At 51.9% G+C, this 26,819-nt stretch overlaps 1 protein-coding gene across 1 annotated transcript in view; it reads right to left on the reverse strand.

Annotated features, from left to right (window-relative positions):
* Znf423 (zinc finger protein 423) overlaps window positions 1-18,662 on the reverse strand; it is a 303,318-nt gene extending 284,656 nt beyond the window's left edge. Inside the window, exon 1 of the mRNA XM_059264511.1 lies at window positions 18,411-18,662. Within this exon, the coding sequence (XP_059120494.1) occupies window positions 18,411-18,450 (40 nt within the window). The 5' untranslated portion in view covers window positions 18,451-18,662. The remainder of the gene's footprint in view (window positions 1-18,410) is intronic.
* Window positions 18,663-26,819: the final 8,157 nt, after the last annotated feature.

Consider the following 26,819-nt stretch of genomic DNA (forward strand, 5'->3'; position numbering starts at 1 on the left):
AATGTAGAGGGGTCCAGTGTCCTGGCATAGGAGTGTACCCAGGGCTCCAGGCTTGTGTGGGAGATGAAGGAGAAAGGTCTTTGTCTGCCTTAGAGCACCCTGACCCAGCAGCCTCCTCATAGGGGCATACACCCATGGGATGGGAGTGTGGGGGAGGGGATGGAAGGAAACATGATGTAGGCTTACAGGCCAACCCCAGGCCCCTGGGCAGCAGTTCAAGGAGATGCCATCCTCCTTGAATACATTCCCTAGCAAAGCCACTCACACACACACCCCAACATCAGATTCCTGATGATCCAGAAGGATTCCCAAAGCCTGGAAGGTGGGGTGCGTGGCAGAAACCACAGAAGGAGAGACAGTAAATCCCTAAGTACACACTAATTCCCACCTCACAGAACAGAAGAGCTGGCCTTGGTACTACCAGGTTCTCGTGACCCCCCCAGAGTGAGCACAGCCTGGTCCGTCAACCTCTCAAACGCCAGGGTGGGACGCCCCGGTTAGCCTTCCTTCTCTAACCTGTCCAGGCTGCTTCTTCCCAACTGGAGTCTCAGGGGTGGGTCCAGCCCAGGAGCAGGGAAGGGATGAAGCTGGCCACCTTCCTGAGGGGGACACAGTGTCACCAGCTCTGAGTCCAGAACTTTGTCCTGTCTCCTAGCTGGCCACCACCTCCTGGGGAGAAGCTGGCTTGGCACTGGTTCACCAGGTGTGCAGAGGCAGCCCAGGAGCGACTCTAGCAGGCCCCACAGCATCTAACCACCATGACCTTGAACACTAGGCTGCTCCTCAAAGCTACATCACCCAAGTAAACAGGTTGGTACTAGCCTCACAGGACTACTAAGGGGATTCATGAGAAACTTATGAAGAAACCGTCCTGCAGTTGGTACCTCAAAAGACACTGACAGACATCCTGTCACTGCTGCCCTTGCACATGGGTCAAACATCCCAGGTGGACTCTCCAAAGAAAATAAAGCAGGACAAGATACACAGGGAGGTGGGGACAGGTTCAGCCTCACCCAGTACTTCCACATGGAAAATGAGTTCAGGAAACCCAGGACAGGCCTCCACATTCCCCCTGGAGAACGTGGAGAACTAGTACTTAGAGCCAGTGAGGAGAACAGGACATTCAGAATCAAGCCCCGTGAGACACCCAAACAGACTGAACTGTGGACACAGTGGACACAAGCAGGCAGCTGGCTTCTCAGGGATCCAGCATGGGGGATGGGAGCAGCTCAGCCCAGCTAGGCACTCAGGGACTAGTAGCAAGGCTGGAGGGTCAGTAGGTCCCTTCCATCCCCAGCTCTAACAGTGTGCATGGAGTCACAGGCCCCAGCAAGGTCTTGCACATTGGTATGGAAGCTTGGAAATAACTCACCCAACTCACAGCAGCAAATGGCCCTGATACTCCTGAACTTAGAACAAGGCCTGTAGTTTCTGAGGACCCCCTTTCTCACTTGGCACAGCAGGAGGGACCGTGCCCAAATTATCTCCCTGGTATGCAGAGGTACCATGTGAACCTCCAGAACCACACAATTCACAGAGGTTATATAAACCTATGTGTCCTTTAAGAGCTGGGCAAGGTGGTATACACCTATACCACTTAATCAGGGGTTGTTTCAGAACTGAATGATAATGAACAGCCAGGGTGACTTAGATTGATTTCAAAATAGGCATAATATGTGGTGGAGAGATGGCTCAGTGGTCAAGAACATTGGCTGCTCTTCTAGAGGACCTGGGTTCAAATCCCAGCATCCACATGGCATCTCACAATTGTCTGTAACTCCAATCCCAGAGGATCTGATGCTGTTCTCTGGCCTCCACAAGGACCAGGCATGTATGCGGTGCTCGGACATACATTCAGACAAAACACTCATACACATAAAATAGAAGATTTAAGAAATAAAGATAATACAGAGTAGGGAGCATAACTTGGTGGTAGAGTACTTGTCTAACATATATTAATCCTTGGGTTCAATATTCAGCACCTCAAAAAAAAATTAAAAATTTTAAAAAGAGGCCTTTTAAAATCAAGGCCCAGCCAGCAGTGATAGCACATATCTTTAATCCTAGTACTTGAGAGACAGGCAAGTGGATCTCTGTGAGTTCGAAGCCACCCCAGTCTACGGAGCTAGATCCAGGACAGCCAGGGTTACATAGAGAAACCCTGTCTCGAAAAATCAATCAATCAATCAATAAAATCAAGGCCCAAAGAATACCCAAATGGCTTACTGATAAGAAGGCCTGCCACCAAGCCTGGTGACCTGAGTTAAATCCCTGGAACCTCATGGCAGAAGGAGTGAACAGCCCCTGCAAGTTGTCCTCTGACCTATACACAGAGGCTAGGACATGTGCACACCCACACATATACATCACACAAAATAAACAAATGTAAAGATCAAGGCCCAGGCAGCCATCTTGCTGGGTACTTGCTCTGTACTGTGTGCACACAGCAGCAGACTACCCCACAATGCCGTCCCACACCCAGCGGTCTCTTCTACTATTCTATGTTGCCTTTTCCATCCGCTGTGCTCTAGTCTCAAAGAAAGCCATCCAGACTTGTCCCCAGTCATACACACCCCACACTCCCACAGACTTTCTTCCATTGGATTCTCATGGGTGGAGACAGTGAGTTTTTTCTTCTCCTCTATCCACAGCAGAGCTGGGCCCAGGCAAAGAGAGGCAGCCCTGGGGTCAAAGGCAAGGAGGACCCGTGGCTTTCCTCTGTGGTTCCCTCCCATCTTGCCGCGTCAGCTGTCCCATCACACACACACACACACACACACACACACACACACAAACACACCCCGTAACAGCCTCTCAGAGGACCAAAGTCAGATAAGCAGGGCAGACTCCCAGTGAGACTCAGCCACCGACAGAACTGTGGACTCTGTCTATCTCACTCCAAAGTCCACTGTCAGCTCCCTGAAGGCAGGTACCCAGAATGCCTCTGAAATGGCCATCCAGCTCAGGCAGTACCAACCATCCACCAAATGAAGCAAACTAGGTCTGCCGGTTGTCTGCCTGTAATTTCTTGGACAAGTGCACTCAAGGGCTGGGGATGTAGTTCACTAGGTAGTGCTTGCCTAGCATGCACAAAGCCAGAGCTTGGATCTCTGGCATACCATAAACTAGTATGTTGATACATGTTGGCAATCCCAGCATTCAGAGGGTAGAGGCAAGAGGACCAGAAATTCAAGATCATCCTCAGCTATAATGCAAGTTCTAGGCCAACCTGGAATACCTCAAAGTATTTTTTGAGACCCTATCAAAAAAAAAAAAAAAAGCAAGCAGCCCTATGCCCATATGTCCAGCCTCTTTATGTATTCCTGCATAATGCAGAGACACAGCATAGTCCAGTGGTCTCCAAGTTTGTCTTCAAATAGGGTCTAGTCCTAGCTGCCCAGCACTGGGCAACTGACTTACATCCCTGTGTTTCTGCTTCTCTCTCTGTAACACACGAGGGGTCAACAGTACCTGCCCATAGGTGTCTGTGAAGCTTGGATTGGTGTGACTTGTTCAGAACAGCCCTGGCCCCTAGGAAGCAAGCAATGGAGGCCACTGATTGTGTTACCGTGCACAACCCAGACTGCTGCCTCTGACCTCTTAAGCCCCGCCCCAAAGCTGGGGGCCAATCGGTGCTCTAGGACCCCAAGGTTCCCTAAGGTGCACATCTGGCCCGCCGGCTTCAGCCCACCACCCACCACCGGCCGGCACCCTGCTGAGGTCGCGACGCCGCCCCCGCCGGGCCTGAGCCTCTTGAGGCCAGAGAGGGCCGGATCGGCTGAGTGGCGGGGCCCACCCGGAGACGCGCGAGCGGCGCAACCCGCGCCTTCCCAGCCAGTCCCCCGCCGCGGCCGCTTTGTGCCAAGCCCAGACTCTGAGTTACTGCGCCGCAGCCATGGAGCCCTCAGCGCGGGGGGCGGCCGGCTCGTTCCCAGGACGGCGCCTCAAAGGAGTCCCAGGGCCGCCTCCATGGGCGGGAGGGTGGGGACCCCAAAAGGGCCACGTTCCCAAGGCCACCAGGCTTCCGCAGGTCGTGAAGCAGAAAGCGCCCCGGAGCGGCGGCTGTGCTTCACCTACACTTATCCCATCCCCCTACCTCACTACCACCACCCCTCCTTTCCCCCAACTACCCCCGCAGCCCCATTTCTTGCCCTATCTATCCATGACTTCTTCTCTTTCAACCACTGCATCACTGTCTTTCCATCCCTCTCTGATGTCCCTGGACCCAGATCTCTGAGGCAAGCCCACAGACAGGCTGCAGTGGGCCCAACTTCCGCCTCTTGTCCTGTAAGTCTCTGGTGTCCCCGACCCAAGGCGCTTCCACCATCAACACCACTACCCTAGGGTCACAGCCTGGCTTGGAGAAGGGCCGGATTCTGGGCCAGGCCTCTGAGGAGAATGAGGAGCCTCCTGGCCTCATTTCCCCATCTGTCAAGTAAGTCTGGAATGTGAGTCCACTGCCAGGTGCTGGGGACAATGCAATGACCAGACAGAGGAGGTACTCTGCTGGATGGTTCTCACAGGGTTGGGCCATGGCCTGAGTCCTGCCATGGCTGATATACTGAGAGAGGCCTGTGTGTCTGTGATGGGATGGAGGACATGACATTTTGGTTCCTGGGGCAAGAATAAGACTCAGAATTCTAAGCCCAAGCTGGTGATAGCCCTAGCTGAGCTGAGCCATCACCCAGGGAGTCTCTCTGGGGCCTGGAATGCACCAGAAAAGCCAAAATGGACTGAGCTAATGGGGTTGGTAGCAATGAGCAGGGAGGGAGCTCAGGAACTCCCAGCCACCTCCCCCAATCTCTCCCAGCCCTGTGGAAGTAATATTTTTCAAGCCCCCTCCCATCAGAAGCCCCTGTCATCTGGACACATGTCCCCTCCAGGATGGTCCTGTCCAGACAGCTTCTCCCCAGCCTTCCCTTCTGAACAGGAAGTGTACTACTGAAGTGTACACTTGCCGAAGCCTCTCCCTCCAACTAAAGTGAACTTACATGTGCACCTATGGTGGAGCCTCAGCATCAGCAGCCGTGCTGGCACCGAGTACGTGCTCAGGAAACACATGGGATGCATGAATGAGCGAGCGAACAGCCAGCGAGAGTGTGGATCCTAAAAGCCTTGAAACTCAAGCTGAGATGAGAAGATCCAGCAACAAGCGGTCTAGTGGACATCACAAACCATTAGGCTCTCTGAGGGACTCTCCCATGAGCATTTTAAAGGACCAGAAAAGCTCTAAAGGTTTGAGAAAGTCACAATTCTGCTTAATCCAGTGTTGCCAAGTGCGTCTGGCCACAGGAGACATTATACCACTCATAACCACGATTTCCTAAACAGTTGGAAAGGACTTGCTTCTTTGTGCTTACAATAGGACCCAGCCAAGCACAGCACTGGGCACACAGGAAGTGACAGAACACCTGAATGATGGATACAGAGAAGCCACGCACAAAGCCCACCACTGCAGTGACCAGACTCTCCCCCAGGCTGCTGGCACCCGGGCTCACTCACACATTGCGCAGATGTGCACATGCGCACACCTGGACTCCCACCCACATGTACAAAGATAGAGAGGCACACTTGGGAAACATGCTGAGAAACACAGGCATTTGCATGCAAGTGCACATACCCAGAGGAACACAGAACTGTGTGCACAGGGATGTACAGACTCTATGGCAATGTTCTGCCCTCCCAACAAACATTTCCTGTGCCCGGCCAGTGATCGAGAGGGCAGAATCTGCAGGGAATATTGAGAAGACAGGCCATGGTCAACGCAGCAAGTTCCCAGGATGCCCTTGCTTTTTTCCCAGGCACAATTCTGTCACAAGGTCACTGCACAACCTTGGACACCTGACTTGCAGCTCTCGGGTCACTTCTGACCATCCTCATGAGACGGGTACTCAGCTGAGGAGTCATGACTAAGGTTCGTTGTTAAGAATCACTATTGCCAGGAAGTGGTGGTGCACGCCTTTGATCCCAGCACTCGGGAGTCAGAGGCAGGTGGATCTCAGGGTTTAGGGCCAGCCTGGTCAACTCAAGACAGCCAGGGCTACACAGCAAAACCAAAGTAAATGCCCAGATTCAAGGACATCCAGACCCTGCCTATGACAGGCACACCTTGTGTCTGCATACAACATTCATTAGATGTTAGCTACTCCTGGTGGTGTGATCCCATTCTCGAGGCACAAATAAAATGCTGGATTCTGCCCATTCCCCATCAAAGGAATTCCCTCTGTCTAGCCCATCGCAGCCCAAGGCCTGTGCCTCTCTCTCCCTTGGCTGCCCTGTGTCTAATCCAGCTTTCAGGGTTCCAGACCTTTCCCAGCATGCCTTTCACTCGGTCCCCTCTGAATCCTCCTCTGAACCAGGCTGAGTCTCACCTAGGTAAGATGTTCAGGATGTAGGAAGAATGAACATAAGAGAAGAAAGAAAAAAAGGGATAGGGACAGGGGACTAAAGGATGCAGGGGGAGAAAGGCAATGCCCACACTCCTAAGCAGTGCCCATAAACATGAGAAACTCCACTAATAAAGCAAGTGCAAAGGAAAACAACATGTGATTTCTTGGCAGTCTGCTTGGCAAAAAGAAAACAAAAACAAAGAGAGGAAAGAAACCCCGTTTGGGCGAGGATGAGGGGAAACCCGCCTTCACGCACCAGTTAACGGTGGGCGAGCTGGTATGACGTTTGAACGTCAATTTGGAAACAGCTACAACATTTTTCAAGTGAATACTCCTCGACCCAACAATCCCACCTCTAGAGAGCTAGACTAAGAAATGCTCAAACAAGAACACAAAAATCTGTAAGTGCGGATGCTCCCTGCATCACTGTAACAGCAAAACACTGGAGACAATTACACATCCTCCAGCAGCGGACTGTTCGTAAACTCCAGTGCCTTCTGGCTGTTGATGTGGAGATCTACAACACTAACATGGTAGTAACTTCCATGCTAACAGTCTTCAGCCCTGGCTGTTCATTCAATTTACAGGAAGCTTTAAAAAAATAAAAATAAAAAACTAACCTGGGACCTTATCTTCAAATTTTCTGGTTCCAGGTAATATCACTACTATTTCAAGTACCTAAGGAAAAAAACTAATTATACAACAAAGGCTAGAAACCCACTGCCATGTGAAAATAACACATGAGAGGTGGCATAGTCAGATAGCATAAGATACTATTTGTGTGCATTTGTAGATGTTCCAGACGTCCTGGATACAGGCACCCTTGAAAAAGTCTGGGTGAGATGATGACAGCCATTGTCACCAGGAAAGAAAGAGGAAGAAGATATCTTGAGACTCGGAGATCTTTTACTTGGTTTTAAAGATGTGAGCACAGCCAGCCCCAAAAGGCAGCATTCTACAGAAGAGAGGAAGTAGAGTTGACTCCTGTTCCTACAGAGCCAGGGGTTTCTGCAGCCCTCTAGAGAAGGCAGATTTTCTGCTGCTTTCCAGGGCTGCCAGGATAATTATAAAGCTAGTGACCACTGGCTCTGACCCTGGAGCTGGCTAAGATTTGTCCTCCAATCCTAGTTCTTCTGAATGACCTTGGACAGGGCATTTCAATGCCACAGTTTACATGTCTCCAGAACAGAAATTGGTCAGGGAGCTGCTACAAGATTCATATGAAGGAACAAATGGGATGGGATTGTACACAGCTGACCTCACACATGTCTTCTCCGTGGCTCTCGATGGACCCCTGTATGGTCTGGTCATTCTCCACCTTCATCATCCCTGGATGAAAAAGGCACCCAGAGAACCAGCTTCAATGACATTTGGCAGAGCCCCGGGGCCAAGGGTGTCCACATGGCCAGCACAAGTATCTCCACAAACTCGAAGATTCTCATACAGCTCAAGACACCCACACCACTGCCAATCCCTATACCATCTTCTCTTGTCTCTTATACTCCTCAACCTCCAAACTGGCAGAAGAGCAGGACAAGACCAGTTGCCCACTGCAGATTCCCTAGAACAGTCCCTTTGGAGTCATCATTACCAACCCATCACATCAAAAGGTAATTTGAAAAAAGACCTAACTCTATCTTCCTATTATTATATTCCTTATTATAAAGCCAAAAATCTCCTACGTTTACCCCTTTTTATGCTTTTATGAGTTAAAAACTATACCTAGGCTGCATGCAGTAACACCCACCTACAACCCCAGCACTCTGGAAGCTGAAGCAGGAAGATCTCAAATTCAAGGCCAGTTGGCTACAAAGCACACACATACACACACACACACACACACACACACACACACACACACACACACACCCCAAAGAGCTGAGGATGTAGCTCAGAGTGTATAGCACTCGCCTAGCATGTGCAAGGCCCTGGGTGCAAGGCTCTGGTTTCAATACCACCACATAGCATACAATAACAATCCAACTAGTTCCATCCCCTTCTAGTCGGGAAACAGACACAGTCAAAAAACTGGCGGGGTTGGGGATTTAGCTCAGTGGTAGAGGCGCAAGGCCCTGGGTTCAGTCCTCAGCTCCAGAAAAAAAAAAAAAAAAAATGAAAAGACTGTGCCAAACCTTTGGCCGGGCGGTGGTGGCGCACGCCTTTAATCCCAGCACTCGGGAGGCAGAGCCAGGCGGATCTCTGTGAGTTCGAGGCCAGCCTGGACTACCAAGTGAGTTCCAGGACAGGCGCAAAGCTACACAGAGAAACCCTGTCTCGAAAAACCAAAAAAAAAAAAAAAAAAACTGGCTTGCCCAAGGCCTCAGAGCATGCTCTGTAACCTCCCTCAGCCCCACGATAGAAACCAGGTTGACTCTCAGAAAAAGGGGTCTTCCTTTTCTATCCTAGATAACTAACAGGACACCATGCCGTTACTGTTCATGCTCTCCTTCCCACTTCTTAGTTTCAACCCCCACTCCTCACCCCTACCACTGCTCCTGGGGCAAACCCTGGAGACAAGGAGCGTGCTGGAGGCCCCTAGTAGTACGGAACTGTAGAATCCTGGCTAGCTCCAAAGCAACCAGGCCTTTCCAGTCTGGACCCTGTAGCTCTGCGGCAGTCCAGTGTGGGCAGCATGAGGCCTGTGCTCAGACAAGCACTCCACTTTACTTAAAATTATTATGAAAATCTCATACTAAGCTATCATTTCTAAAGTGCATAGAACTAGAAATGGTGGCTACAGAGAAGCAAGAACAGGGAGAAAATGGCACTGGCCACTCCCAGCTTCAACAGGCAGAAGGCTCACAGCCCTCCCTCAGCAGAAGCACAGGTCGGGAGGGAAGGAGGAAGGAGGACCCTGCCTCAGATATGGATGCCAAGAAGTCTTGCTCTGGCCTTAAGACAATGTGTGCCCCAGCCAGTCCACCCCCTCACTTGTTCACTCACCCACTGATTAATTCATTTACACGTTTCCCACACACTTATTCACACTCCCCCACTGATTGATTCATTTACATATTTCCCACACACTTATTTACTACTCATTCACTGTCTACCCGTTCATATGCATTCCTTCAACAACCAACATATTTGCTCAACCATAGGTTTTGAGCACAACCCAGGCAACAGGTAAAGATCATGTATAATGACTATGGAGTCCCAGATGCCCAACCATGTGTCCACATTTCAGTAAACTCTCTCACCTGAATAAGGCAAGGTGGATGCTGCCACCTCTCAAAAGGGCTGGCTCTGAGTACTAAGGACTAAGGCGCTAGGAAGCAGAACCAAGACAGACTATCACAGCTAAGTTAGAGAGCCAGACAGCCCTACGGTTAAAATTCAGTGTACAGATGTGCAGGGGGCGTGGTCTTCCAGGGAGTGAAAAATGTGCCAGTCCAGGCTGGATGAGATTAAGGATGCCAGAAACATGGAAAGATGAGTTTCAATCCAAGGTTGCCCTTCATCCAGTGACCTTCAGGACAGAGGGACCCAATGGTAAAAGAGGAAAGGCCTGAAACTTCCCAGTTGTGCAGGCTGGCTGATTCCTCCATGATGGACAAGGGATCTGTGGAGATTAACCTGGGCACTGCTCACAGGTCCCCAGAGACACAGCACTCCGCAGCCTCCACCCCAGGTGACTCCAGCCTACCCCTCTTTCCATCTCTCTCCTCTGGGACCCCACTCTCCTCCTGCACCTTCTCCCTGGAGAGGCCCTGGAGCTGGTGATTGCCTCTCCTCTCCCTAAGTTCGAACCTGTAGCCCCTGGGGATTAGGCACAAAGTTCTGTCTCCTGCTCAGGAACCAGAAATATCCTGGTAGCTGCAAGGCCCCACAGCACCTGGGCCAAGCGTCTAAGCTGGCTGTGGCAACCACCCCACCTGGCTGCCTTGTCCGGCCATGTCCCATCCCTTCACCAAACCCAGATAGCAACCACTCTGCCTTCAAGCAAGTAAAACTGGGTACAACAGGAGTCAGAGGAGCAGTATGTTTTATTTAATTAAGATCAACAAAATTATTAACCCTCAGAGCAGGACAGGATTGACAATACTGTACAAAAAAAAAAAAAAAAAAAAAAAAAAAAAAAAAAAAAAACAAAAAAAAAAAAAAACCCTGTCCAGGTAATGAGAGGGCAAATCTCAATTACAGGAAAGGCAGGGGTAGAAAAAGCACACACACACACACACACACACACACACACACACACACACACACACATGCTCGCGCGCACAAACACCAGAGAATAGCAGATGCTCCGTGCCAACACCCATACATATGTGCCCACACTGGGACTCTAAGATTCAAAGCAGCCATTCCACAGAGCTGTTCCTCCCTTCTCCTCTCAGGTGAGCCAGCCTGGAGAGCAGGCTAGATGACAGGCAAGGACTGTCTGGGTCCTGGCAGGTAGCTGGGATCTGGCTTACCTCGGGTCCTGGTCTAGGATCCAGGCCCAAGCAGGATCCATCCCCAGAAATGTGTCCCCTGAGGACAGGACTAATGCTGTAACGCTGAAGATGACCACCAGACCACTCAGCAGCTCTGCCTTACCCAACACAGGGTCACCTTCTATACTACAGGGTTTTACTGTGTGTTCCCAGCTTCCTTGAACTTGCTATATGAGCCAGGTCGGCCTAGAACTCAAAGAGATCCTCCTGCCTCTGCCTCCTGAGAGGGAAGGTGTGGGCCACTAATTTGCAATCTTAACCAGGTTTGCTCACACAAAGGTAGGGCCACACATCTGCAGGAAGTCAAACTCTTCCCTGGGCCACGGCTTCTCTTACTGTCCCCACACAATGCCTCAAACTGTCTTGCAGGAAGGAACTTCCAAAACAATAAACTCTAGAAGTCCCACAGCCCATGGAAAGCCTTTCACTTCTGTGTTCTCCCTCCAAAATGAACCCTCAAGGGACATGGGAGTGCTTCACACATTCCTCCTCTCTCTCAGGCAGTCCCTGGCCCTTAAGTGATATCAGCCCCAGCACCCCCATTATCTAGGAGAGAAAAGTGGCTGTTAAATTAGTGAGCACATCCGCAGAGCCCCATTTTATATCCCAATTCAGAAGATGACATGAACATCTGCTTTCACTTCAAGACATTAATTTTCAATTATTGGAGAAAAACAAAATTAGTCCTGACAAATTGCTGGTGAATACTGGCTCTTGTCTGGTGGTTCATAGTAACAATTTCAGGGGCCACAATTACTGTCCTAGGATAGACTCTCCTGATGGGTCCCTGTCATCTGGAGTCCAGAACAGTGGCAGCTTCTCACTGGTGGTGCTCTGACAAGGAACAGTAAGACGATGCTTCCACAAGCTTCCACAGGCAGGTGCCTGCCTCTCCCGCGACCAGATTAGGGAACCGGGGAAAAGACAGGGACAGTGAAGTGGGAGAACGCCCTGGAAAGCCACACCAAGGCTTTCCTCCTCAGAAAGAAAGAAGATTTTGACTCCAAGCCCTCCTGTGTCCAGAACAGCCTGGAACCATCTCGTGAGACCACCTCAGAATGTGATAAGCCCTCTGCTGTGGGACCGGAGAAAAGTGCATGATTCTCCTACTGAGATCCCTCTACCCTGACACTGTATTACCCAAACTCGAATCCTAACCCCCAACATCCAAATGCTTACAGATACTGACGAGTAAGAAAAAAAGTGTTTGTCAGCTAGGAGTGGTGGCACAAACCTACTGTCTCAGTACTGAGGAGACTAAATAAAGCAGAAGGAGGCCAGCCTGGGCTACACAGCAAGATCCTGTCTTGAGAAAAATGTAAAAATGTAAAAAAAAAAAAAAAAAAGTTAGGTGTGGTGGCACATGCCTTTAATCCCAGCACTCAGGAGGCAAAGGTTGGCAAATCTCTGTAAATTTGAGACCAGCCTGGTCTACATAGTAAATTTCAGGACAGCCAGAGCTATGTAGAGAGACCCCGTCTAAATAAAAAAAGTAATTAAATAACACTTTTTGCCAGAGTCCCATGGACCCAAGAATCGAGCTCAGCTACAATCTCAGAAGAAAAAGAAAAGGGAAGAAAACTGTATTTGCCAACTTCAATGACCCCCCCCAATCCAGAAACTATCCCACTTGATAAGAGATTATCTACACTTTAATCTCATTTGTCAGGCTTTTTATGTATCTTGGCTGCTATAGTTACTGTATCAATAAGAAGCCACGGAAATATGAATGAGAATTCCAAAATAGCCATGTGGCGGTCTTTCACTATGACCTGTCACCAATGAAACCAGAGTGTGAATCGAGGAGATTCTGAGGTTGGGAGGCGTGGACGCGAGTGAGGGGAGGTAACCAGGAAAGAAGGCAGGTTAAAAAAGAAAGAAAACAGAGCAACAACAACAAAGGAAAATTCTATCTTTCAGAAGAGAAGGGGAAACGTTGCGACTTCCAAAGTCAACTCGGTAACTGAGCTGACATTGTGTAATTGACTTTGCAAGTAGAACAACAGCAGTGTAACAAAGAAAATGTCAGTGTTTTCACAGCGCTAATCTATAACGCTGGGAGGCCCTCCCGCTGCCAGCCAGGGCTGACAATACAATAGCTTTCAGAGGGATATTACCATCATGCTTTTATTCCTGACATCAATCAAGACAAAGAGAATCCTTTTCACAAGACATTAAAAATCAAACCTTTGTACAAGAAGATAGGTAAAACACCATCCTCCTTAAAGACAGCCATAAGGAGCAATCAGCTAATTGGCATCCTTGAAAGAGGTAAAGTATTTTTATTTACTGAGTGTACAACCCCAATCGTTGGCTGCCCCAGACCCTGGCAGGTAAGCTAGGAATCAGAAGTTTCCATCCTCATCTCCCCGACTCCCTTCACCCTTGCTGGAGCCCACAGCAGGCTTACAAAGCCAATAGCCAGTGCCAAAAACTTCAATCAAGATATAACCAACGCATGCTTTGTCAGGCCATTTTGGGTGCAAAGCTACTGGAAGGATTCTACACATATAGTGCCCTTGCAAGCTGATAGGCATTTGCGGAAATTGTCAAATTTGCCAGCAAACACATATGGGGATTTTCCCAGGTACTCATAGTCATGGGATACCCAAGTAAGTCTTCACGGTACTCCCTACAACAAGTACACTAGACCCACACATCTGAAGGAATCCTAACCACAACTGTTTTCAAGACGTGAGAGCAGTAAGTCTTGTACCAAGGGCCAGGCTTGTTTTATGCAGGATCTATACAAAGAGGGTTCCTAAACCTATTCATTGACCTTGACAAAAAGATCAAGATGTAAGGAAGCCTAACCACCTTCGATTCCATGACTTCAAGACAGTTTGAATGCCTGTGTAACCGCAGTTGATGACACAGAAAACAGCAAGTCCAAAAGCAGCCAAGTGAGCAGGGCTAACGCTCATGAGAGCATGTCATCTACATCCTCCCCAAACTAACCCACCCAGCCACCAGCCCACCAAGGGGCCCAAGAGGATACTCTTGATCCCTAAATGGTGCACACCTACACAGGGTATGGACAATTGTGATAGAGGAGGGACCTCTAAACTGGAATGTGACTGGCCCCTCTGACACCTAATAGACAATGTAGCAAAAGTGTGCACTTGAGTCTGATAACAGAGACTGAGATGTTATGCCGGAAGCATCTCTGGCAGAAAAGGGTGTTTTCACTTATCAGACAAAAGTGGACACCTTTGTTCTATCTATACAGTATTGAAACAACAGGTGCTCTTCATTTTGTTACAAGACGACAAATTCTAAAAGGACAAGTCATCCTAAGGCTGCCTTGAGGATTCCTTCTCCCACCACCACCTAAAGCAACCTTCCTAGAGCCAGGCAGCAAGCCTGCACCGCAGCCTCAGTGGTGGGCTCCTTTCGTTTACACATCCAAATGAACAGTTAAGAGAAATCAATGCATCTAATTGCCAGACTATTAAATCCAACATCAGGGGAAGAATTCCACAGCCACCAGCTTAAGAGCTGGCTACTGATATAGCAATTGTTGCAACTTTCTGTTACACTGAACCAGATCTCCAGCCTTTCTGTCTCCAGCTAGAAAAGCTACGCTCTTAAGATGCTGTGCTCCAGTTTCCTCCTCCTGTGGTCCCCCTCCTCCTCTCCTAACATGCCACAGCACTGCCAGGGCTGGCTGGTTCTACTGAATTGCTTTATGACTGCAAAGTCACCGGCATTTTGCACCTTTCCTGGCGAACGCACACTAGACACCTCACAGTTAAACATTTAGCAAGATTCTCCTGCCAGAGGCACATAGTTATCTTATTTTATTGCTTATTAAGTTTTTTGCAAGGAAACAGGTGTAAGAACCTAAACAGCAATTACTAGATATAAAGGATATTTTCTAGAATGAAACGGGCCCTTTCAAAGCCAGGAATCAGTAACTTAATTGGTGTGGAAGGAATTAAATATTAGGATTAAATGTCATCAACCTGAACCCAGAGAAAGCTAAGGAATCTACAAAGGATTTGTCTTGCCCTTCCTGCAAGATCATGTACATTTAGCCAAACAAATCTCAACCATTTACACTTGTGTGTGGTCTCTGCTGAATCAAGAAACCTGTAACCTCAGAACGCCTCTATTTATTACATCTCAATTATTTCCATGGAAACAGGCACAATGGTGAACCATACTGTTCCCAAGTCCCTAGACCACAAAATTTATAAGATGGACTTCTGAGGAGCTCAGGCTGGCAAGAGAAGACAAAGGGAGAGAAGTACAGAAGCCACCAGTGGTCATTTTGGATGGGAGGTGAGGCATGGACACACCTAAGTGCTAATTAATACTAAGAACTGTAATTAACAGATAGTTGCTAAAATGGAGAAAATCAACAATAGTACAAATTATTAAAAAGTTTTTAACTGAGGCGGGGGGAAAAATATATTCATTTTCTAAAGGAATGAGGGGGTGGTTGCGTGGAGCCTAAGGGAGCCGGACAGTTCTCCTTAATGTTGAGTGACAGGGAGACCTGCTGGCAATCATTACCAAACTACCTGGTATCATCGGCCAAAATAACATCAGTGAATGAGACGACAACAGCCTAGGGAATGAGGCCAAAATCATCAAAGGAAACAAATTGTTGCAACTGCCACACCACCAGGACAGGCACACACACAAAAAAAGGAAAATCGGTCAGAAAATGTGACTTTTGTAACATTTATGGATTTGTTGGGTGGTTTGGGGGTTTTGTATTTTTTTTTTTTTTAACAAAATCACAAGGCTTTTGAAAAACAGGCTGCTCACTCTCTGCCCTCCTGCCTTGGCACCCCCCTTCCCATTTGCTGGGCATCCTCCCTACAGAGCTGAGCTTTCCAAAGAAGGACAAACATCCTGGGGGGACAAGTGACCCCACTCCAGAGGGAGGTTGTGTCCAGAGTGGGAAGTGACCCCTGAGGCCTGTTTGATTTTCAAAGCGGCAATACCCATGCTTTCAAATCACACTTTCTGAGCATTCATTCAAAATTGTTACATTTCTGTCTCTCCTTCCTGCTATGGGCTTTCATATTTCCGAGATCAATTACAAATTACGGTCAAGCGACTTTCACAGCAGAATACACCAGGCTGGGGGAAGTCCACAATGCCTCTACATCAGCTCTGACACACAGCAGTAGAGACAAAGTAGGATAAAATACAATGTAAAAGGCAACCGCTGTTCCTTAAGAAGCACCTTCAAGCATCTTTAAAGGTGAAGACCTTGTGTTTCAAACCCTTGGTGTGGAACAGTCCACACTTAAGCACTGCCTGTGGAATACTGCTTGAGAGAAATGGGCAGTTCTTGAGAAGCAATAAATCTTTCACCTATTGTAATTCTTATCAATTCAAATTATCTTCTCTCTTAATTCCTCTGTTGGTAAGTGGTCACATCTCCACCTTATTCACCTCAGTAAAGGTAATAAAAGGCAAAGTACTGAGAGAAAAGGGCTGGAGCAGCTTTTGGAACCGAGTCCTGGAGAGATGGGGTGGGGGTTGGGGGGAGGAAAGGGTCCCCAGACTCCAAGGATGGAAAAGCAACGTGTGGCTGATGTTCCAGAACTTCTCAAAACACCTCCGCTGGTCTGCCTGCCACTTTGCTGTCTCTGCCCATCCCCGCTTGAATTGTCTGCTACCCATAAACACATACATTTAGGGACAGACACACGTTAAAAATCATTTCAAGGCTCATTTCATGAAAGGCTGAGGCTCAATTCTAGTCTTCCGCTGTGATCCACGGAGTGTTTTTAGAATTCGGTTCAGACAGTTCTGATACACCCACCCATCTGTTTGCTGTGATCTGTCCTACCTTCGCTTTCTGTGGCTTGCTGCTTTCTAAAATAAGAGGTTTGGAGACACAGACTGTGTTATAGGTGGGCAAGCTTTGCATCCACACACACAGACACACAGACACGCACGAACACACCAATCTGCTTTTATACATAGGTCTGACTCAAAATCAGCTGCCTCAGTTAAAGAAAGCTGCTTTCCCCACCCGTAATTCCCATTCTACTTTTCTTCTGGGTTGCGTTAAGTTCCTCTCCAAGAACTGAGTAGTTAGCCGAGGAAAGATATCAAATATTATTTCAAACTGCAAAGCTCTTCTTCCCAGACTCCTCTTCCCTGTCGTCTTCTGGGAGTCTTCTCTTCTGGCCTCCTTGTCCCACAATCGGAACTCTATGGAACCTCCAGTTCTGTGGAGCAAGTCAGGCTGTTCAAGACTGAGAAGCTGGACGGGGTGCTCAGCCTCAGCAACTTCTCTCAATGAAAGAAAGGAGTCGGTGCTGAGAATTAAGGCTATAGAGAAGGTCTCGGTGGGACCAGGTGCCCGACTCTCCTGGGGCTTTAGAAGGAAGGAGAAGCCAATGGTCTCAAAACCCACGTGGTGCAGATTCAGCACCAGCTATTCCAACCTGGAGCAAGACTGGCAGGAAGGGAGCCGGCCCCAACGCCTTCCCGCGCAGGCCTCCAGGAAATGAACTTTTCAGAGCAAAGCTGGGCTGTGGCCAGAGGTCATCAGGGGAGTTGGACCAGGACGAGGGCCTCAGGACTTCGGGCTCCATGGTTGCTCACATCCTGCTCCTTTATCATCTATCTCCCAATGCGCCCAGGCAGAGTCTGGAATGGATACAAAGCAGCAGGCCATGCCTGCAGAAGCTAACCGGGGAGGGGAAAAGGGACAGGGAGGACCTGGAGGCCTTCGCAACAGCCTCTCCCCGAGGCATCTGCTCTCCAGGGGTCCCTTCAAACCTCGGACTCTCCGTGGAAATAGAAAGCAAGGGGGACGTGTGTACTTGGCTATCTATAGCTCCTGACAAACGTGCGCACCCTGGGGACTCGGTACAGAAGACAGCCAGAGTGCCCGCGGCGCGGCTGCCCGGGGTGGTACCGGACGCCCTGCTCCAAGGGGCGCTCACAGCAGCCGCTGCGCTCCCCTGGGGACCAGCATCCCGCCGGCGCGGCACAGACAATGAACTCCTGGCGAGTCTCCCTGCCCAGCTGGCCTCGGTGGAGCCGGCAGGAAGTGCGGGGGCCCGGGCCGGGAGCTCGGCCTGGGCCTGGGGCGGGGAGGGGGCGCCCGACTCGCTCTCTCTCTCCGCGTCCCCGAGTGACCAAAAGGACACCGGAGAACGCAAGCGAGGCCCGGGGCCAACGAAGGATTGCTGGCCTCCAGGGCATCCGTCCTCGCCGCCTCTTCCTTCCCCATGCTGCCGCCGAGATTCGCAATCCCCGCCAAGTCGGCCCGCACCCCTTGATTGGCCACGCGGGCCCGGGGCCGGCGCGCTAGGAGCCGCGAGGGCCCCTATGCAGAGCCCCCCGGCCCGGGTCCCGGCAAGAGCGGGCGCCGGGCCGGGAGCTGATCGGCGGGCAGGGTGTGCGTCCTGCCCCCGCCGCCGGCGCCTCCCGCCCGCGGCCTCCGCCTCCGCCTCCGCCTCCGCCTCCCTCCGCCTCCTCCTCTCGGCGCTCGCTCGCTCGCGCGGTCCCCGGCCGCCCGCCCGCCCGCCCGCCGGTCCCTCCTCCCTCGCTCTCTCCCTCCCTCCTCGCTTGCTCGCGCCTCCGCCGGGCCTCGCTTGCTCACCTTTCACCGAGCGCGGCTTCGCCTGCTTCCGCCTGGACATGTCCGGGGCTCCGGGCGCTCCGTCGCCGTCCGCGGCCGGCTCCCCGCGCCGCCCCCTGCCGCTCCGGGCAGCCCTTCTCCCCCTTCTCCTCCGCCTGCCTCTCGGAAACTTAGTTTTTTGCAGCCGGGTCGGCGGCCGTGAGGAACGGACCGCAGGTCCCAGGCAGCCTCCCTTGGGGGGGCAGCCCTGGCCGGCCCAGGCCGCTTGGGGGCGGGGGGAGGCCCGGGGGGCGCTCCGGGGCCCTGCCTGTTGCAATGCGGCAGCCGGGGGCTCCGGGTCCCAGCGGCGGTCCCAGCGGCGCGGGGAGTCCGGAGGCCACTCGGCCGAGCCGAGTTATGCAAAAAAAAAAAAAAAAAAAAAAAAAAAAGCCGCCCCCCTCCTCCTCCTCCCCACCCCCCGCCGGCCCCCGGCCCCTGCGGCCCCCTCCCTCTCTCCCCCACACCACCGCCACCCTCACCCTCCTCCTCCTTCTCCTCCGCCCCTTGCCGGATTTTTGTGCAAAGTTTGCAGGCGTCCGGCCACACAGCCCGGTGCGGAGCTCACAATGAACCCATCTGAGGAGGGGGAACGGGCTGGAGCCGGGAGGGTCTCAGGGGGCGAGGAGACCGGAGGCGGTCCGGAGCACAGGAGCTTAGTACCCCCCGAAAAAAAAATAAAAAGCCTTCAAATTATCCCCTGCCGCACACACACACAAAAAAAAATAATAATAAATATTAATGGCTCAAAAATGCCCAAATGCCTGGTTTGGAGATTATGATGGATGGGGGGGGTCCCTCAACTCAGCCTACTTGAAGGGGGGGCTCGAAACGGCCTCAGTGGCTTGTAAGCCGCGGCTGGGGGTCCCCGGCTCACGCCCCCTTCTCTGGCTCTCGGCTGGGTCTGACGCCGGCTCCCCGGAGGAGTAAGGGGCGCGCGGGGGCGCTCAGGCGGAGGCGGGCAGGGGCGCCCGTGCCACGGGCATTGCTCAGCCGGTGCGCCGGGCCGCCGCTGCCTGCCCTCGGGCTGCGGTGCTCAGCGCGCAACGCGCAGCCGATCCCCAGGCCGGTGCCAAGTCGCGGGCCCCGCTAGCTGCCTCCATGGACCAGGGGCTGGGAGAGGGGGGAGGCGGCGGCCGCGGTGGCGGAGGAGGAGGAGGAGGAAGAGCAGGCGGCGGCGGCTGCCGGGCTCCCGTCCTCCCGGGCAGCGGCGGCGGCGGCTGCGCCCCGGCTCCTCCGCGCTCCAGCCGGCGCCGGCCCGCCCGCCAGCCTCCCTCGCGCTCCTGTCTTCTTTGTGGTCGCTGGCTCTCCTCCTCCCGATCCGGCTGCTGGGGCTGCACTGCAGAGACACATAATAAAGCCAGGCTTGGCTGGAAATGTAGCCGGGTCCCAGCAGGAGGATGTGAGGAGCGGAGTCCCGGCGGGGGAGCGCTCTGATCCCGTGGGGCGCCCCGCACTGCTCCGGCTCGGATCAGACGGAGAGAGGGCCAACAGCACCGAGCGATGGACAGCGCTGGAAATACAGCTCCGGCCGCCCGCAAAACCCGGACCGCGGCGGTGGCGGCAGGCACGGCGCGGGCGCGGGCACCGCACCGGCAAGCGGGGCCCAGGCTCGGGCTCTGACGGCACTGGGCGGGAGGAGAGAACAGATAACAGGCCCTCGCGGGCTGACAGGCTCGCCTGGATGCCTTTAGCATCAAAAACTGAAAAAGTGAGAAAATGGGGGAGCAAACCGAGGTGAGGTGCCTCAGCACTGCGGCCCCCGAGGCTTAGGATCCACACACAAGAATTACCCCCAGGACCTGGCTTTTCTCGCTAGTTCGGTATTCCAAAACCACCCATACCCCACACCAAAGAGAATTTTCCACCACTGAGTTAACCTACACCTCCATCTGTATAACTCTCACGCCCGGTGCAAACTAACCAAACATCGTATACATGGCACACCTTGTATATTTATTTCACCCCTTCCCTCCGCCTAGAGGGAAAGAAATCAGCTCCTACATTCCACGAAGTTTTGCCCCAGCCACAAGGGGGCGCCTCGCGTTCTTGCGGCTCTTGCAGTCGTGGCTAGGAACTCGCAACAGGCCCTGGGAGCAGTCATCTGGAAGCAGTTCCCCTAAACTGCCCTTTGGGGCTTCTCCCACCAGCTGCAGAGGCCAAGTAGCGGCTGGGGAGGGGTCCCGACACCACCCCCTCCCAGCAAGTGGCGCCACCTTAGGCCGGCGCGCCCCGCAGCAGGGAGAGCAAAGCGGGTGAGCGGCACGGCGCTGGGGGTTATCAATCTCGCCGATCGATAAGTTGCCACTTGGAGAGGGGAGGGCTGTGTCCCCTCGGAGACGAGTTACCCAGGGCAACCTTTCAGGGAAAAAAACCCGCTGCCCGCGGAGAGCAGAGCCCGGCCCAGCCCAGCAGCGGCGCCCGCCCCAAGCAGGGTGCCTGCGCCCCGCCGTTCCCGGGACTGAGCGCCAGCCGGGCCCGCGCCCCCCTCGGCTAGCTTCGCGGTCCTGCGGGGCCTTTTTCGCCAAGCTCGTGCTGGGCTGATTGCCGAGGTAGATGCCACCCCCGCAACCCTGCGGCTTGGGAGCGCGGGCCGGCGGCTGCAGAGAAAGGCCTGAGGCAACCAAGCCGGTGTGCGCGCACCTAGGGCCATCTCCGAGGATGAGTCGGGTGACCGCGCTATGCGTCGCCAAGGCCAACGCTCCGGCTGCGGGAGACAGAGGCGAGGCTCCCTGGAGGGGACAGAGTCAGGCCAGAGACATCTCTCTGTCTAGGACCTGGGCCCTGGGGGCCACCCCTACTTCGGGGTTAGGGCTGCCATCCCTGGCCATCTCCCTCCCCTCCTCCGGAGCTCGTGCCTCCGAGTGCACACCATCCCCGGCTTCCCGCAGGGATTGAAAGCCGCCGCCCACAGCCCAAGGATGTCCAGTGTTAGACAGAGAAGGGGTGCCAAGGGCCAGGGCAGAGGCCGAGAGGCGCCTGGGAAGGCGCCAAGAAGGAGGGGCCGAACCCGCCGCTCCCCCACCCCCGCCGGCGCCTGGGATCGAGGCCCATGGAGAGAAGCTGACAGGCGGCAGATGGCACACGCTGGGGGAGGGGGCGATTGGCCTCGGCTCGGGGTGCCCCCGCCGCAGGCTGCCTTTGCTAGGTGGAGGGGGAAGGGACCAGCCCCCAACTTGTGCGCTCAGGCTCTCTAGGGTGCTGAGACTGCGGACTGCTCCCAGCCGAGAGCCTGGAGGGAGAGGGCCAGACAAAAGAGCGTGGTAGTGAAGGAAGGAGTGTGCTGGACTAAAGGAGGGGTTCCTCACTGGCGTGGAGGGGTGATTAGGAGACCCATGTCGCTGCCCTTTTTCCACCCTCAGGGAACTGCGGGAAACTCAGAGGTCGGAGGTGGCAGTTGCAGAATGGAGGAGGGGGCGGCGATGAACCGTTTGGAACTAATCTTCAAGGAGAAGGGTCATGAAGCAGATCACAAAGTTCTCTCTGGACCCTTCCCGCGCTCCTCAGTCACACACGTTTTCCTCTTGACGCTCGTCCCTGCCCCCCACCGGCGCGCGGCTGCGGTCTCCCAGCTCAGCCGCAGTCAGGGTGCGGAGGGAGCTCGACCTCGTCCCACAGCAGCGGCTGGATTCCTCTGAAGCTTGTTTCATTTTTAACTCCTTCCAGAAAAATGTTGTTTTAAGGGAAGTTGCAGAGCTACAAAAAAGCCAAAAAGCCGGTAGTGCCCCCCCCCCCCTTAACGGTCTTTTCACCCTTGCTGAGCTCCCATCCCTGGAGTCCCAGGGATTATCTAGTGACGCTGGGCCTTGCTTCTCACTAGCCTAGTGACTTTGGACCAGAAAGAGGTCATTTTCGGACGATGTTTTATCTCCTGTCTGCTTCCTTAGGAAAGCAAAGGTCTGGACCCCTCCTGGTGAAGCGGGGTCTCTTCGACCTTCACCTTATCTGCTGAGAAGAGTAGCTGAGAAAACCCACTGCAAAGGAAAGAGAAGGGGTACTACACGGCTCTTCCTTCCAACCCATGCTCGGTTGAGGGCAGGAAAGGCTCCTGCCCTAGGCACTGCCATTCTGGCTCAGTGCTCCGTAAGGCTATAACTCTGGACACCGCAGGGGAAGCTGCCGCTCATTTCCAAACCTAGGCAGGCATCTTGCAGAGCCATCTGCAGAGGGTCTGGGGGACAACAGACACCAAACAGGACCAGAGAGCAGAGAACAAAGCACCAAAGGAGGGGTTTTGGGTTTGGGGGGTGTGTGTGTGTGTGTGTGACTTCCAAAGTCATGAAGGGCCCCTAGAGTATTTCAAGAGATGTGTCTGTGCAGGCAAAGTGGCCCATGCCTGTCATGCCAGCACCTGGAGGCTAGAGGCAAGGGAATCAAGAGTTGGGGGTCATCCTAAGCTACACAGTGACTGTCTCAGAAAGGGACTTTGAAGTGAACGACTAATGTGACCACCTTCTCCCCATCTACGTACTTCCAAATACAAAGAGACCACAAACACACAGCTCAAATAACAAGTCACTTGAATATATGCAATCTGAAATTAGTGATTTTTTTTCCCACTCTCTTACTAGGAAAAACTATGATCACAAGTTCATTTCCTTGTCCACTTGTTGACTGTAAATGAACTTGTTGATTGTCTTCCTACTATGTGCCAAAACAATGACCAAGAAGGACCGCAGCTCCTCCTTGTTGGGACTGGCTCTCTAGAGGAATAAGAAGGGTGGCTGGCTTCTAATAAGTCGCCAATAATGACTCAATTCTATTTTTGAACAATCGTTAGAAAACCGTACAATGTAAGTGATACCAAGGTCGCAGCGGTGGTCTGGCCGAGAGTCTGAAGGAAGGGACGAAGGAAGAACAGTGTACACAATGTGCAAAGGTGCCCCCGGTAAGAAGGGGTGCTGGGCGGTTTTAAGGGGAAGCTGCACAGCTCAAAAGACCAAAGGAGGCAAAGCCAGGCTTGAGAGCCAACTCAAGCAACTTCCACAGCTTCCCTCACTGACTGGAGTGACTCAAGCAAGAAGAAACTTTCTTGCCTCCATTTTCTCATCTGCAAAGTGGGAATACAGATGTTGTGCATCCCATTGAGGACCACCTGTCTAGCCCAGAATGAGGCCGCGAAGCTGCTCCCAGGCCTTTGCTCCCTCCCCCCTTTCCCACCTCTCACTTTCACCATAGGGAGAAATGCCAGCCACATAAACATAAATGCCTTTCTTGTCTGGTAGGCTCTTCCTTCCCTGATGTTCCACCCAACGCATTCTTGCCCCTGCCTTCTAGCTGCCTTCTAGAAGTTTCGAAGCTGCTCCAGATGTGTCAGGAGGTTTTTGTGTTTGTGCATTAGTTGGTAAGGATGGAATTCAGGACGCTGAACATGTGAATCAGTGCTATACCACGAGGCTACACACAGCCCAGCTTCAGCTCCATGTACTTTTGTTGTATTTTAGTGACCAGTCATTGTCTGTGGAACCCACTTCCCCTGGACCATCTTGGGCTCTAGAGACACAGAGGGAACCATGAGCAGACCCTCTGCTTGCATCTCTTAGCCTGGCAAACCACCATTAGGCAGCAGCTCCCCTTCCCAGGCCTCCTCCAGGGTACTGCCTGGGGCCTCCGCTCCCAGGGACTCGGTGCCGAAGCTTTGGGGGACTCTGAAGCATGAAGCACAAGATGGAAGAATGTCCCTTTCTCGGCTTCTAGTTCTCACCCTGACATTTGGGGGAGTGGGAAACCCCTGCAGATGCTTCTGAAGTTCCCCAGAGATCTCCATTGTCCCCCTGACCACAACTCAAAGAGGCCAGCAGCGGGCCCAGACATCTGCCTCCCTGGGGCTGGAGGAGCCTGGTGCCAAAAACAATAAGTCGGGTGTGAGAACCTCCTTGTCTTCTCCAGTTTCTGCTCAGCTGGGAAAGCCATTTCTAGTTTATCATCATTATTATAATTATTTAGTTCTTCAAGCATCAGCAGTCTTTGCAGCGAACACCCACACAGCAACAAGGAAACCAACTTGGCAGGAGAATCCCAATGGACTCACGCCCTCAGAAAGCTTGCAACTGCTGGCCCAGCCTGGAACCTCCACCAGACCCCCACTAGCCACCCGGTGTGCCGCACTCAAGCCTTTGAGCCAAGCTCACTTCCTGCTTTGTTCTCCCAAAATATCTCTTGTACAGTGTGTCTGTGGTTGGCTTTATATATTTCAATATTTCTTAGTTTTATTTTTTTTTAAATCCAGTTTAATGAGTTGTGAATGGTGGCACATACTGTTAATCCTAGCATTCAGGAGGCAGAGGCCAGCCTGGTCTACATATCAAGTTCCAGGCTAGCCAGGGCAACATAAGTGAGACTCAGTTAGAAGGAAGGGAGGGAGGGAGGGAGGGAGGGAGAGAGGGAGAGGGAGAGGGAGAGAGAGAGAGAGAGAGAGAGAGAGAGAGAGAGAGAGAGAGAGAGGAAGAGAGAGAGAAAGAAAGAAAGAAAGAAAGAAAGAAAGAAAGAAAGAAAGAAAGAAAGAAAGAAAGAAAGAAAAATATAATGAATGTGGTATCCAATTTTAAAAGCTTTATCTAGGAATGGTTGGATAAAATACCCCTAGGATGCAACCTCCAGGACTGGTGTCATAATTGGACATATTCTAGGACTGATCACAAGTCCATTGACCATCAGCACCTTAATCAACCATCAACCAAGCTAGTTAGCAAGTTTGATAGCAAAAAGTAATCGATTTAGAAGTAGACCCACATTGAAGTAGAGTCTCATAGATACAGACTCAAGGCATTCAAGGTACTGTTGGCAAGCATATGATCAGGTAAGGCTGGGACAACTCGCACAGAACCCCCATGCATACACACAAACATACACTCAGAGCTCAGCCCCTAAGGGGTCCTGGGTCCAACCCTGAGTAGTAATTCTGACTGCACAATGCCCACAGTCGGGCCTGTCCCTAAAGGAATGGTCAGAAGCTATGAAAAGACAAAGCTTGCACTTCACTGAGCTGACAACATTGCTTCAAGACTAGTTTGTCCTTATAGTCATCCTGCTTTCCTACTGGCGGGTCACGTGGTAATGGTCTGTGTGTATGCTAGGTCTGGTCTAAGGCTGCCTTCACGGTCAGCTGCTACAGAGGCAACAGAACAGCAGCAACCTCTCACCCATCTCCAGTCTCTTTTGTGACCACTACTGTCTGAAGCTACTAAGAAAGATATGCTAGCTTAGATCACTTAGGGGAAAGATGGTTGGTTCATTGGTTGGTTGGTTGGTTGGTTGGTTTTATTTTTGTTTTTCTCCTGTGTACATACCCCTTTCCTTATCCATCCACATTGTATTAGAAGGAAGCTCTTCTTCAGTATCCCAGGTGTGGAGAAATACCATGGAGATTTCAGACCATCAGCATATGTGGCCCCTTCACCAGCTAAGCACACAGGACATACCAAACACAAAGAAGGGGAATGGCCCGTTGAGGTTCCCCATTACATCCAGTGCCTTGCAGGTGCTCAGAATATAGTGACGTCATTGAAACAAGAACCCTCCATCTCAAGGGCAGACAGAGGAGTTGACCAAATATGTCACTTCCCATCCCACCATTGTCGTAAGAAGACTTTCTGATGGGAACAGAAACTAATGGCCACAAAGCTTTTCCTGCCCAACTAGACCAAAAGCTCTTTGAGCAGAGCCCTAGACTTTGGTACATACTCCCATCAGATCATGTTGCCCACTTTCTAATCTGTGAGTAATAGTAACTAAAGAAGCTGGCAGATCACAGGTCAGAGGTGAACTCTGGACAGACAGAACTGCCATGTAGCACAGGAACCCGTTTTAGAAAGATCCAAGAAGGCCTGAGTTAGAACCCACGTGTATCATGTACCAAGCATTCCCTCAACTATGAGCTTTGGAGAATCCCATCAACAGAACGGAGTGGCTGTCGGGCAATAGGTAGGGAGCACCTCATGGTGATACATCCTGTGGGGCCGCAGCATGTCCAGCATGCAGCATTCTGTACACTGGAAGATCTGAGTTATTGTTACTGCATCTGAGTTGTGCTCCAACTTCAGTAATGGGTGTAGACAGTACTGCAGGTGGGCGCACACAGAATCAAGCTCACTTGCAAAGTCTAGAACCAGTGAAGCCTGGAGGAAAGAAGGGGGCAGAAGAACTCCATGGGGAGGAACCTTGGGAAGAGTCACCTCTTTTTATCTGCCTATTCCCCGGATTCATCGGTGGGGTCCTTCCTGTTGTTAAGTTCAGTAAGTGCTGCCTGTTCCTTGTGGTTATAAGCACAACTTGATTGCTTTAGAATCCTCAGGGTGGCCTTTATCTGCCTCAGTCTCCCCATTTGCAAAATCCTTTGGGTTTTCTGAATGAAGAAACAGTTCTAGACCCACCTTCTGGCCCAAAAGGCAGTAG

This window comes from Peromyscus eremicus, chromosome 5, assembly GCF_949786415.1.
Source record: "Peromyscus eremicus chromosome 5, PerEre_H2_v1, whole genome shotgun sequence".
NCBI lineage: Eukaryota > Metazoa > Chordata > Mammalia > Rodentia > Cricetidae > Peromyscus > Peromyscus eremicus.